This window comes from Scleropages formosus, chromosome 4, assembly GCF_900964775.1.
Source record: "Scleropages formosus chromosome 4, fSclFor1.1, whole genome shotgun sequence".
Classification (NCBI taxonomy): domain Eukaryota; kingdom Metazoa; phylum Chordata; class Actinopteri; order Osteoglossiformes; family Osteoglossidae; genus Scleropages; species Scleropages formosus.
The window spans coordinates 21,530,131-21,543,217 of NC_041809.1; the positions used below are offsets into that span (position 1 = coordinate 21,530,131).

Below are 13,087 nucleotides of genomic sequence, written 5' to 3' on the forward strand. Positions count from 1 at the left end.
TAAAAGCATGTTTGTCATTTTTAATCCTGACGGATACTTCGCATACAACGCATTTTAAGCTTTTCAATGACTTTCGCTGTGGATCGATGTCGGAGGTGGGATTTGCTGCAGCTCAGAAAACTAAAACGAACAGCATCTCTCAAGTACAAAAGCAGAAAACCAGTCAGAAGACAACGTAAACTGAATATGTTTATTATTTAAACTATCACTTAAATAAAAAAGTGCATAGAAAATAAACATGATTAGAAACTTTCCTTTTTACAGCTATGTACAAATTCTTTTTCAATATTTTACATTCAGTCTTTTAAGTAGTGTCAGTACTTTTTAAAATCGTTATTTGTCAAACGGTTTTTCCTTCATTTCTGTGATATGAGATAACACTGGAAAAAAAACTCAGAGGAACAAACAGAGTTATCATCATGGTGTCCATCATAGAGAGCTCAGGTACTGAAGAAGTGTGCCCATGGAAATACACCACAACAAGGGAGGGTTTGATTCAAAACTATAGGGGAGAGAGAGAAAGAAAAAAAAAAAAAAAAAAGCGAGCCCTGACACAAATACCCGCTGCCCACTGTCCTGAGAACTCCCCCCACCACCACACCCACATCCCTTCACCAATCAACCTTAGCATCAGTGACATGTGAGCATGAAATGATATCCTGCACAGTGCCAGGAGATCAACTCCAGCCTCTCCATTGGGTTACAGCATCTGTGTCACCATGGCAACTGTACTGGCAACTAAGTTTAAAAACAACATCAATAAATAATGTGGAATATTTGTTACCGTTACATTATTAGCAGTGTTACTGTGACCATTATTTTAAGATGGTGATCAAAGCAGTGATAAATACAAAATCACGGTTAACGTTGTTCAAATACTTGTTATAAATAATGTACGGTACCAACACGATTTCCTAATGGAGAAAAGAAGAGGGTATTTGGTGGTCAGTATTGTGGAAGGGGTGTGTGTGGGGAGGAATCCTTTCAATGACCATTGCAATTTCAACAGAATAATACCACATCAAGTAAGCTTTCTAAAATCCCTGTTAAAAACGTACAAAGGAAATGTACAAAAGGGAAAAAAAAAAAAAAAAAAAAAAAAAATTCACTACAACAATAAAAACACAATAATCAAATGGCTGACCTCAAGAAGTTCACAACCACATTATACATATACATTTTCATACTATAAATATCGTTCATTTAGAAAATAAAGAGAGGAGACTGCAGTGCTCCGAGGGAGGAACTGGTACTGGAATATCAATATACAAAGCTGTTGTACGACGTTAGTCTAGATCTAAACTGATACTGTAACACAAAAACCATTATAGAGTACATTGAAAGATGCAAATAACCTTTATTAAGCTGCTGTTTTGCTACTGTAACTAAGTTTGTCCATTCCATATATTATGTAGATACTGAAGTACAAGTTGCTATTTATATGTATATATAGATTTATATATTTAAAGAGCAAGAGTGGATGAGCGAGCAGTAACTACAGGTGTCGAGGCGCAGGAGACCACACCAGGTTCCCCACAAGGAGACGCCGTCACACGATCAGCCTGAATTGACAGGAGAGAGGTTCACTAGGACATGGAGCAACAAATCTTGAGTAGTATTGCATTGAAACTAAAACAGCGACGAAAACCGCCTTAACCAAGCCCTTCTGTTGAGCTTCATCCCTGTATTTTTTTTTTCCTTTTCTGTTGCCATGTTTGGTTTCTATAACCTTTTTGAATTGACCGTCTTATTTTCTTGATTTAAGGAAAAAAAAAAACTGCAGAATCAAGTTATTGTTAACATTGTCATTCTTTTTTCGTTGTCAATATACATTCATTAAAGAGCAGGCTGCAGATTTCCGCAGGGCCCCTGTGCCAAAGTTGAGAGAATAGTGGAAGTGAGAACCAGAAGAGGCTGTATATCCCTGAATGTACGGCACGCTCCAGGCTGCATAAAAGGGTTGTGTAGAAGAACCGTTACATCCAGCCCGTGACAGCAAAACCAGGATCCTTGGCCCCGAAGCATCTGGTTGAAAATGAAGACATGAGGTTCTGCTGGAGCTGGACTGCAACAGAATCAGCAGAGTTCAGCCTGAAGAAAAACAGCTGTGCTTGAGGTCTTGATAGAAAAAAAGGAAAAAAAAAAAAAATCCTGAGCACTTAAGAGTGACTTGGAATGGTGGCTCACGGACCAAACAAAACAATACGGTCACCGACGCCAATGACACATGGAAGGATTTTCACATTTGTTTCTGAAATTCAGTGAAAGTCAAGTGAAGTCAAACTGCTGTTATCCTCTAGGACCATACTACAAATCCACCTTGGCGCGTGAGCACAGTCTCTGCTTCTACGTGTAGAACACGGGTGAACCTGCTTTGCCGGACAGCCTGGGCCAGGGTCAGGGCTCTGAGGAATGCTGCAGCCGCTGTACAGGTGACACAACGAGCGCGTTGCCACGGAGTAGTCGCACACAGCAGCATCGATTGTGGCTCCATTTCAGAGGCAACTTGTAGCAGATGAGCAAGCCTTCCTGACATCGCCACTGAAGTCCCTCAGACTTTTTTTTTTTTTTTTTTTTTTTTGCAGCAAAGACATGATCTATGATTCCCCTACTTGGTGCCGTCAGGCAGACTGGGAGCGGTACCGACTGGGGTCAAAGGTCAAAATGAGAAAAGCCCGGAAAGGCTCACGTGAACTGAGAAGGCACGACACTCTCACCGAAACATAGGAAACAAAACAAGGCGACACGTCTGCTCACGGCTCGCGTTAAACAGCCCCTCGCGTTTTCCCCAGCGGGACGTACAAACGCCTCCCCATCAGCGATGATGAACGAACTGAAATATCAGAACTGTGCTCTTGCAAAATGCGCAGTCTCATCTGGTTGCTATGGTTTCTCTAGTAGCCTGTAATATTATTATGCCTGAAAAAAACTGAAGACACAAAACTTGCCAGACAAAAAATAAAAGAAAAAAAAAAAAAAAAAAAAAACACACACACAAACAAATATTACTTTTGCTTGCTTGAAAGGGCTGCACTGAGAAAAGAAGTGCTCCTAAAAAAAAAGTTCCTCAGGAGTTAGGAATGAGACACGGAGGTCTGCTTACATAATAAGCATGCTGTATCTTTCCTCCAACTGCCATTAAGGCCACAAACACGAGGTGTCCGCATGAACAGCTTAAACACAGACACAATTCCAATAAGGTTTTTTTCTCTCGTAACTACAAAAGCAAAGGACCAGAACAGCTTGCTGCTGCACTTTAAAAACGGCATTGCGCTATGAAACAGTTACTGGTGGACTGCACTCGAGAGCGATGGTGACGGCATGTCTTTGGAACAGAGGGTGAACATTCAGGCTGCAAAAGATGTAGAAAAAAAAAAAAACCTACTAAAATAGGTTAAAAAAAAAATGAAATAAATAAGGCAGCTCTATTTAAAAAAAAAAAAAAGCCTCGACCAAGTTTAAGCGTTTGTAAACATCTGTTTCCTACAAAATAGGAGCCAGTAAAATAAATACAACTCGATTCCTTAAAAAAATAAATACAATCGTTAAGTGCTTTTCACTAGCAAGTGCGTTTTCTTTTTGTCACACAAATAGAAAAATATACATATTATTTACATTTTATAAAGAAAGCAGGACATATTTTTCCCCGTTATTAAATGATCATTTTCAGGCAGAAGACTACATGATCCAGGCCAATAAGTAGATAAATAAGGTCAAAATGGTATTTTTCTTTGAGTATGTTTAAGTGGTACCAGTGAGAGCTGAATGATTTTCAATGCTAGTAAACTGGAACACTTTGACAAGTGAATCAGGAAGTAACTGCTGTCACTCGGCTGCAGAAAGGCTGACCTCCCGTTCGCACAGAGATCCTACTGGAACTGTACACAGTTCGATAACAACAACAACAACAACAACTACTACTGCTGGCTCTGCTTGTGTCTCATAATCCTATGTCAAAATAAAACAAGTCCAGAAACAAACCCAAACTATTTAAAAAACGGCTCTGTCCCCCGACTGTCAGTCCACCAGAACTTCCTCTCGGCAAGTACCGGCTGCGCAAGTCGCATCTCTATCGTGGTCAAAGTCACACAAATACGTACGTGGTTATTTTACAGCATGTTCGCCATCATTAGTGCCGGTCCGACTTCGGCGGGAAACTCCTCTCGTAACACCATTGCCTGGACTGACACTCCCTCTAGTGTTCACAAAATTCAATCACACCACTCGAGACCTGACAGTCATTTAGACGAGGAGTCCTATTTACAAAGCTTCAAAGGAGCTGCAAGGAAGAGTCACTGCAGACCCGGTGTATCTCCTGCTACCATGGCTGCTCTGTAGGCCTCAGCTGACATTCAAACATGGAGATGTCTTTGAAAGGGTGGGGTTGACAGGGAAGCAAAGGTCATGACTGGTCAATCCAAACTTTTTGCTGTAAGAAAGATAACCATTTCCCTTTCACAAATTGCACTTTGGTGTAAATTTGAAAAAAAGAAGGAAAAAAAGTTTGTTTCCACATAAAATGTCAACATCTTGTTGCTTTTTTGTCCTGGGTCAGATTTGAAATAGAAATCTGAACAATTATGTTGTTCGGCAACCGAGAAACCAGATCTGTAACGGTATTGTACGAATGGAATAGTAACTATGCCTTTGTTGCATGTAGGTAAACAGAATGACAATGCCATTAGAATGACAATGCTATCTTCAGCATAGGCCCGATTGCCAACCATTTTCGTTTTGTGCGTTTTTTACCCACACCCCCGCTTCTCTCTCAACCCAAATACCATGCAATTGGAAAAAGGCTGAATCATGAGGCACAATAATAAATCATTCGCTTCTTAAAACACTCCCATCTGAACACACAGCCCTGTCATAGTGCAAACTCACTTAAGCCCCCCACTCCAAGCCTCTCAGAATGCATTGGCACCTTTAGGCTATGTGAGAGAGAGCTGAAGGGCAGGAGGGACGCGAAGTTGGGGGAGGCTACTAATTGAGGAACTTCCGGCACTTCTTAGCGCCACAGTTGCAGGGCAGCTTGTTGCTGGGGTCCTCAATGGGGAACTTGTAGTCGTAGGTGAGCTCCTCGCCCCGAAAGATCTTGCGCATGGCGAAGATGACAATGTGCTTCTTGCTGTCGATGTTGATGACGCGTGAGTAGCAGTTGGGCTCGCAGGAGTGGTTGATGAAGCGTGCTGCGTTGCCGTGCATGGTAGCGTCCACCACCTCGTAGTCGTCAATGCGGAACATGTAGCAGCCGATGCCCTACGAAGAGGCCAGACTCATGAGACTGGGGTTTAATGGCAGGCAGCAGCATGTTGCAGGTACCCAAGAAGCTTGACTTGAAAAGGCAGCAGATTTAAGTCTCAGGAGGGCCTCTGCTGCTGTATCACTATGTACTTAAGCAAATCTCCTTCTGCCAATATCCTAAAGTGCTGGAACTATATTGTACAACACTGCTTGTTACTAAAGTTACTCAATGTAGGCATCAGTTCAAACAACTGAGAAACAGCATAGTACTAACTGAAGTGCTTTGTTTGAGAGGCAGTGAGGGTTTAAGGTGTAGGCTGAGGTTGAGAAACTGGGAGAGGGTAGTGCCCGCTTTGTCAGACAAACCAGACATCTAGGCCCCTGGCTGTCCACTTACCTTGCCATCATAGTACTTCTCGCGCTTATCTGTAAGGACGGAGCGGATGACGTTGCCTGAATACTCGATCACCATTTCCCCTGGGTCAATGTTTCTCTTGCAGAACAAGCCCCTGCCATGGATAGCAGACCTGCCACAGCACGGGACCATAATCACAAAAACATGCACGCCACAAGGTCACATTAACAGAACAAGCCCTGACATCAGTGCCTCTTGGCTCCAAACTGGTTACACAGAAAAAGCAGGATCCATCACATGCCATACATCAATCACATACTGGCTGTAATACTAATAGGTAAACTGAAGTTTCCAGAAAATTCCCAACATTAGTGCATCAAAGTAAAAAAAAAAAAAAAAAAAAAATACTGGGGTGAACTATACAGTGATTTAACTTCTCTTTCCTACCTGTAGACCCCAACTGCCTCTTTGGATGCTTTTTTCAAATGTCTGAACCTCATTGGCATGGGGAGGTCCATACTGGTGGCTCGCCTACAAAACGAATACCAAGATCTCAAAACTGGGCCAGTGAGCAGGCAAAAAAAAATATCAAAGGCAAGAGGTTTGCTCAATGGATACAAAACAGGGAGCTAACAGTATAAGGCACAAGCATGTTTCTTACCGAGCAGACTTCAGCTGAATTTCTTCCTCATCCTCATCATGAGGGTTGTATTCAGGTGGTTGACGGTGCTTGGATGCCAGGAAGTTGAACATGTCAAAAACTGATCGCCTGGGGTAGACAGAATGGGCCGTGTAAGACTGCACTTCACAGAGCGAACCACATAGAGAGCAAGGGTGTAACATTTGGTATAAGAACCACCCTTCCTCAACTTGCACTTGCATAAACCCACCTATGGTGCAGCTCAGCTCGGGCAGCTCCATGAGGGTTAATTGGTGGCTCATCTGACTCATCTGGCTTGTGGAAACGGAAACGATAGCGACTGCAATGTCGGGCACCAGACAGCTGCTCCAGAAGGAACAGCACGGCGTCATGGATCACGCCCAACATCCGTAAACCGTTCACCCCTATGACGATAAAAGAAGAGTGAAAGAGGTTGTTTCTTGACCGGCAGTGAAACTGCAGTCGGATGCAAACATCTCATTCAGCATTGATGCATTGACTTTAACCTTCAAAGGAGAGCTCCTTGAGCCGGGCATTAGAACGTGCCTCCCGGACTTTATCAGTCAGTGACTTCCAGGCCTCTGTTGCAGGAAGACGAGACAGACCAAGTGAATTGAAACAGAGATCCAAGACATCAGAGAGTAACAGGTACCATACAGGACAGGCATGTGTGCTTGCAAAGAATGTGGCGTGTTAAAGAAAGAACCTATGGTTTATACTTTTGAACAAGGTACTGAACTTAAGTTCCTGAACACTCCTTAAATGCTACCTAGAATCAATTTTTTTCTGTTTTGCGCTGCACAAGTCATTTTTAGCTAAAAAGGGTCTTTTGATCTGTAATAAAATGCCGACCGATAAAAATGGTAAGACAGCAGCACTAATCCCAGATTCACCTTCAATGCTCTCACAGCGAATCTGGAAACCATCATCACTGCAGATCTCAAACATCAACCCCTTCTTAGGCTTGCCGTCCAGCAAGGAGTTCTTTCTGCAACTCTCCAGGTCCAGTGTGGCTACTTGTGGGGTACCTGACATTCCCTCTTCTTTTAGACTCGGAACTGTACAAAACCAAAGACAGTACAAGTTGGTGTTCAAGTCAGAAACCTGGGTAGCTATGAATTAACGAGTTTAGTTCGGTTTGAGACTAACCAACCTGTAGACTTTGATTTGACTCCACTGGTATCTGTACACTTTGGGGATGTGACAGAAGGTTCAGGTTTTGCAGTTTGGTCAACTCTTGAGGGGGAGAGAAATTCAGACAGAACGAGCCAGGTCAACAAGCACAATCTTCAGACCTTAACTGTAATTGTGTGTAGAAGAAGCCTACTTACCCCTTCCTAAGTTCTCTTTCCTCAGGTTTTTCCATGGACTTGGGAGAGTCCGGTCGCCAATCCCTTTTGACAAACATTTCAGCCACCAAAATTGACATTTGACTTTATCAGCAGACAATTAATGTCATTAGTAATAGTAGAAATTAATACAATTTCTGTTTCTTACCTAAAAGTGGGCCCAGCACCGCTACCTGTGTTGCCTCCTTCTTGTTTCTCCCGAGGGCTGCCTGCACGCCATGGCTTGTGTTTCTTGCTGCTAGTCTTGTCTGGGCTATGCTGAGGCCGCTTGGCTTTTTGCTTCCCTTTTCCAGATGAGACAGCTGCTGAAGCTACTGTGCTCATGACTTTATGCGCTTGCTGCAAATCTGAGGCTCGAGAAAAGGGAACAGTCCTGGAGCTCAAACCAGAGATGCCAGCAGGGCGGCACGCAGCAATCTCTTGTGTTACTGCCCGGGGTGACTGCAGCACAGGAGCAGAAGTGCTCTGACCCAGAATCTGAGGCTTCTCTGCTGACACTAGACTGGTCGGGTGGTGCTGGAGGTGATAGGCCCCCACCTGGTCTGACTGCGGGTTTACAGACATGTTGATGGTCTGAGGTGGGGGCAGTACACAAATACTGTTGGTGCTGGGAGTTTGTGCCGAGGTGCTCAACTGCGCAATCATAGGGGTGCCTGACTGGAGAACCATCTGTTGTTCTGGAAGGTTCAGAGTCTGCTGACTGGCCTTAAGTAGCAGGTTGCTGAAGTCAGTGGGGCCAAGGAGACCCTGGGTGCCAAGGAGGTTAGCAGGTCCACCAGCTGGGACAGACACAACATTCAGCACAGGCTGATTAGTACTGAGTCCAGACACAGTGCACGGCACCACGTGTGCAGAAGATTCAGGTCCCAGGATCCCTTGCTGCACAGTAGGGGTAGAAAGACCTTGCAGAGGTGGTGACTCAAAGTAAACTCCAACTTTAGGACGCTTGATGATGTTGGGGACTTTCCTGTGAGATGTGGCAGTTGTTGTGGTTAGAGTTCCCAGTTCAACCAACCCTTGCTGAGCAGGGACTCCAGGAGGAATCTGAGATGCCGAGAAGTTGATGAGGGTCATGTTAGGACCGGTATCAGATGGAGTTAACACAGGCTGGCTTCCTGACCGAGCAAGCCTTTTGGCCTTACGGGGCTGGAGCCGAGAGATAGGACGCTTCTTCCCATGCCCTGAAATGGATCCTGTTGCAGAGGGAGAGACTGGTAGAGCACTGGAGACAATTGTGGGATTGGAAGCCAGCTCCGTGTGGTGGCCAGCCTCAGATACTAGAACCTGGGGATCCTGGGAATGAACTCCAATTAGCAGGCTAGATGTGGTGCTTGGGATACCAGGCTGGAAGCCTGTCTGGGCAGCTCCTGCAAAAGTTTGGATCTGAGGATGGTGTGGCATAGAAACTAAACCTTTTCCACCAGACGAAAATATAGGCTGAGAGCCTGGCATGCCTGCAGTGAGACCAGGTGCTAGTGTTAAACCTCCAGTCATGGAGTTTGTGTCCATCACTCCAGCTGTGCTCACTGAAGGGGCTATCTGAATCTTCTGAGTGACTCCGTTGGAAAGTGTCTGTAGCATATAAAGTGGCTGCATATGCTGGTTCACAATTATGAGCTTCTCTGTTCCTGGTTTGAGGTGGGTTGCAGCAGTCTGAACTGCAGTGGTGGACACCTGAGCAGAGCCTGGACTGTCTGCAGAAGCAGTCATGTACTTTTGTCCCTGAAGAGGTAAAGAAGGGGAGTTTGGCAATACAGGAGTCCCAGATGCTCTAGTCAAGTCTTGACTACCAGGTTCTACCACTTGGGTGATGGGTGGACTTGTAATACGTTCTGCCTCTAAGTGGCTGGGGATGAAATGTTCTGGGGTTATATGGCCCTCAGAAACCTGTGAGTCTACACTTCCAGTCCCTCCCTGCTGAACCTTTTTGGAGCTACTTGCCACTCCCCCCTGTTTCTCTCCTCCTTTGTCTGGCACTTCATCGCTTGATGGCAAGGACAGAATGGAACGCTCAGAAGACTCTGAGATCAAGGTTCCGTGGTTCTGATTACTCACTGATGGACTGCGGGTTGTGAGTACAGAAAGATCTGAAGGCAGCTCCAGTGGGAGGCCATAAGACTCCTCTGCTGAAATGGAAGGATTTACACTACTCTCAACCTGCTCTGCAGTAGGCAGCGGTTGAGAGAAATCCTCGAAAAGGCTAATATCCTTTCCACGGTTCCCATCAAGCTCAAAGCCCTCGCCGAGTGAAAGGAGCTCAGAGGAGGAAGCCTCTTGCTGCTGTCCCAGAGCCTGCATGGAAGGCGTGTTGAGCACAAACTCCATAATATCCGACGGAAGAATGTTGCCGTAGTCATCACTGTTGGTGTTCTCTGAATCAGACTTGAGGAGGTCAGAGTTGAGGGACAACTGGGCATCGAGGGGATCCTGGCCCTGTGCTTTTACTCCCCCAAGGGGGAGACAATTCTCCTTCTGATTCTTCCTGCCTTCACGACTATTGCTGTTGTTGCTTCCACCCCCTACACCACTACTGTTTTCAACCTCTTTTGTTGAATCCATGTCCAGCTTGTCTGCTCGATTTTCCCTGCCCTTCCTCTTGTTAGCAGTCTTGTTTGAAGATGAAGTGGTAGCAGTGGTGGTGGTGGTGGTGGTACTTGTACTGGCATCACTTTCGGAGCCATCGTCCACCCCATCCAGTTGACCAATCCTTGTCCTGCTTAGGCCTCTGGCTCCTTCAACCACCATATTCTCATCTGCTGCATCTTCTTTCAGGAAATTTGGAAGTTGGGACCCTGTGCCTAAACACTGCTCCCTGCCCCCTGTGGGAGGGACTCCGCCACTGGGATGTATGATGGTGCGGGTGAAATTGTAGTAGTAACTGTCTTCATCAGTGCAATGACCAACCCCACCCTCCTCATCATCCCCACTGTCTCCTGAGGAAGAGGTGGTCATGTCATCAGCGCCATCCACTTGACCTTCAGCAGAACGCTTTCCACCCCCACTTCCTACTCGTTTCTTCCCTGAGCTATCCCCGCTACTATAGAAGGGAATGTCCTCCTCCCCATATGAACGCACGCCATAAAAGGGTGTGAGACCAAAGAACATATTGGACCGGGCTCGTGCACTGCGCCGAGGATAGCGCCGTTTTGCTGACCCTGAGCTGTCACTGTCTTCCTCGTGGTGTTTTTCCACTCTGTTGCCATCTTCTAAAGGGTGCTCTTCCCCATCATCAGTACCCTCCACATCTTCTCTTGTGCAGTGATGTGTCAAGAGGTGTTCCTCAGAGTCATCTGCATGATGTTGGGCATCAGATTCTGAGCTTTCGGAGCTTGCAGATGGAGAGAAGAGAAGAGAGCGTGAAGCTCTCTTGTGGGAGTCCTGGCTGGTAGGTGAGAGTGAGGTTGTTGTAGTTGTGTCAGAGGAGGTGCTGATTGGTTTGGTCCCGTTTGGATCCATTTTCAAAGGTGTCAAAGTCACTTTGACTGTACACTTCTTGTCCTTTGGTGATCCTTCCTTCTCTACTGTGTCAGTAGGAATCTGCACTTCTCTGAAGCCTTTCTCTGGGCTAAACCTGGCCTTCATCCCTTCAGGGCCAGTATTATTTTTCATCTCAAGACTGGAAAACCTCTCCCTAGCTTTTAAAGGTCGCTCATCACTTTGGTTCTCATACTTTTTCATTTCTAGCATTGCAGGGCTTTTGACCTCTACATGAGTAGAGGTCAATGCTATCTGAGCATTGCTGTTTTGAGACTTCTTTTCCCTTTCTTTCCCTGACTCCCTGTTGTCTGCAGGTCGCCCTTTGGAGCGTGTTTCTTTCGTGCTAGAAACTGGGCCTGTGGACGATACAGAGGTTGCCTGCAAGCCACGCTTCACTGTGTCTTCAGCGGTAGCAGCTCCAGTGGACCAAAGGGGCTTCAAGGCAGCAGCTGGGGGTGGACTGGATAGTTGATCACGGGACTTCCTCCCTCCACTTTTGTGATGTGGAGGCAAAGGGGAACCAGGGTTTACTGCATCCTTGGAGGCAGTGCCTGGACTTAACCTGCCATCCTTCACAGAGTCACTTCCACTGGCGTCTTTCATCAGGGTGGCAAGAGGACGACGGGACACATGACTACCAGTAGTTGGAAGGTCTGTGTCCTTCCCGCTCTGCCTTGCTTTTTCCACCTTGGTGCTAATGCTCTTCTGGGACCCTGCCAGTACTGCAGGTCGTCCAAGCAACGCTTGACTCATTCTGCCCAGAGGGGGGACTATGGCACATTTCTCCTCTCCCAACTGCTTGCCAGTGCCCTCTTGGCTATTTTCTGCTCTCTTATCAGGAATGCCGGACAAATTCTTACGGTTACACCCGGAACTGATCACCCTTGATTCTCGACCGTGATTCCCATCTGGCATGGGTCTGACTGATTGCTCCCTGTCTCCATCCTTCTCAACATCTTTCGAGGCAGCCAAAAGAGAAGGGGATGAGGCAAAGGCTCCTTGGCGACCCAGCACAGCACTGCCCTTGGAAGGTGAAGGGATCCGTTGTTTTGGAGGGTGAGAAGAGAGCGAGGAGGTGCTGTGCCGTCGGGACCCAATGCTATGCAATCCAGAGCTTAGCAAGGGATCACCCACAGTCACAATCTCATGGGTGGAGTTCGAGGGGCCCCCTAGATGAAGTACAAAAAGTAATTAATTGCAATGAGCCTCTGAAAATATGCAGTAAGTGAATGTAGCCCACTTTTCCAAAAGCTAGAATACTTAAATATCTTCATTTTACCTGGGGAAGGGAGTGGTCTGGAAATGGGGGACCTCTGGCATGGAGGGTAGCTGGGATGTCTACTTCTGACAGCAGCCTTTAGTTTTGGTGTTGTAGGAGTGATCTGGTGGTCTGGGGATTGAGAGGAACGTACTTCTAACCCAGAGGGTGATGACAGTTCCACATCTGTCAAAAACAAAGGAAAATAACCCCCATTATTTGTCTATCTAAAGCTACACACTGTACAATACAAAGGAGACAAAAAAAATGGAAGATAACACAGACCTGCAACATCACTATCCCCATCTACAACAGGAGGGGGGCTGTGGGCTATGGTGCGGTTATCTTCATGCTCTAAAGTGCTGTTGGAATTGGGCTCTGCCACCGGGGGGCGACACACCACAATTCTACAGGTGTAAACACAACGCTTGCGGGCATCTAGTGTGCTCCAATACACTCTTGAGCACCTGTAGGGAAAAGGCATAAAAGACTCAAGTTATCAATGTAAATGGTCTATGTGAAAAGTGCAGTTACTCGGTCAAAAATAGCACGGTAGTACAGCTGCTAGCACTGATGCCTCACTGTTATATGTGTTGTATGTTTAAATCCAGCTCATTTTGTGTAGAGTTTTCATGTTCTCCCAGCGTGTGCATGGATTTCTTCCAAGTGCTCTTATTTCCTCCCACAGTACAAAGATGTGTTTCGGGTGGACTGGTGACTACATTGCCTTTAATGTGTGTGTA

The 13,087-nt window shown here is 45.9% G+C and overlaps 1 protein-coding gene across 1 annotated transcript in view; it reads right to left on the minus strand.

Annotated features, from left to right (window-relative positions):
• Positions 1-364: 364 nt before the first annotated feature.
• kmt2a (lysine (K)-specific methyltransferase 2A) overlaps positions 365-13,087 on the minus strand; it is a 42,350-nt gene continuing 29,627 nt past the window's right edge. The window contains exons 24-35 of the mRNA XM_029250904.1: positions 12,630-12,811; positions 12,366-12,530; positions 7,758-12,255; positions 7,592-7,654; positions 7,414-7,496; positions 7,154-7,318; positions 6,767-6,841; positions 6,490-6,664; positions 6,261-6,368; positions 6,047-6,130; positions 5,642-5,771; positions 365-5,259 (exon numbers count right to left, since the gene is read on the minus strand). Of these exons, the coding sequence (XP_029106737.1) occupies positions 4,984-5,259; positions 5,642-5,771; positions 6,047-6,130; positions 6,261-6,368; positions 6,490-6,664; positions 6,767-6,841; positions 7,154-7,318; positions 7,414-7,496; positions 7,592-7,654; positions 7,758-12,255; positions 12,366-12,530; positions 12,630-12,811 (6,004 nt within the window). The 3' untranslated portion in view covers positions 365-4,983. The remainder of the gene's footprint in view (positions 5,260-5,641; positions 5,772-6,046; positions 6,131-6,260; positions 6,369-6,489; positions 6,665-6,766; positions 6,842-7,153; positions 7,319-7,413; positions 7,497-7,591; positions 7,655-7,757; positions 12,256-12,365; positions 12,531-12,629; positions 12,812-13,087) is intronic.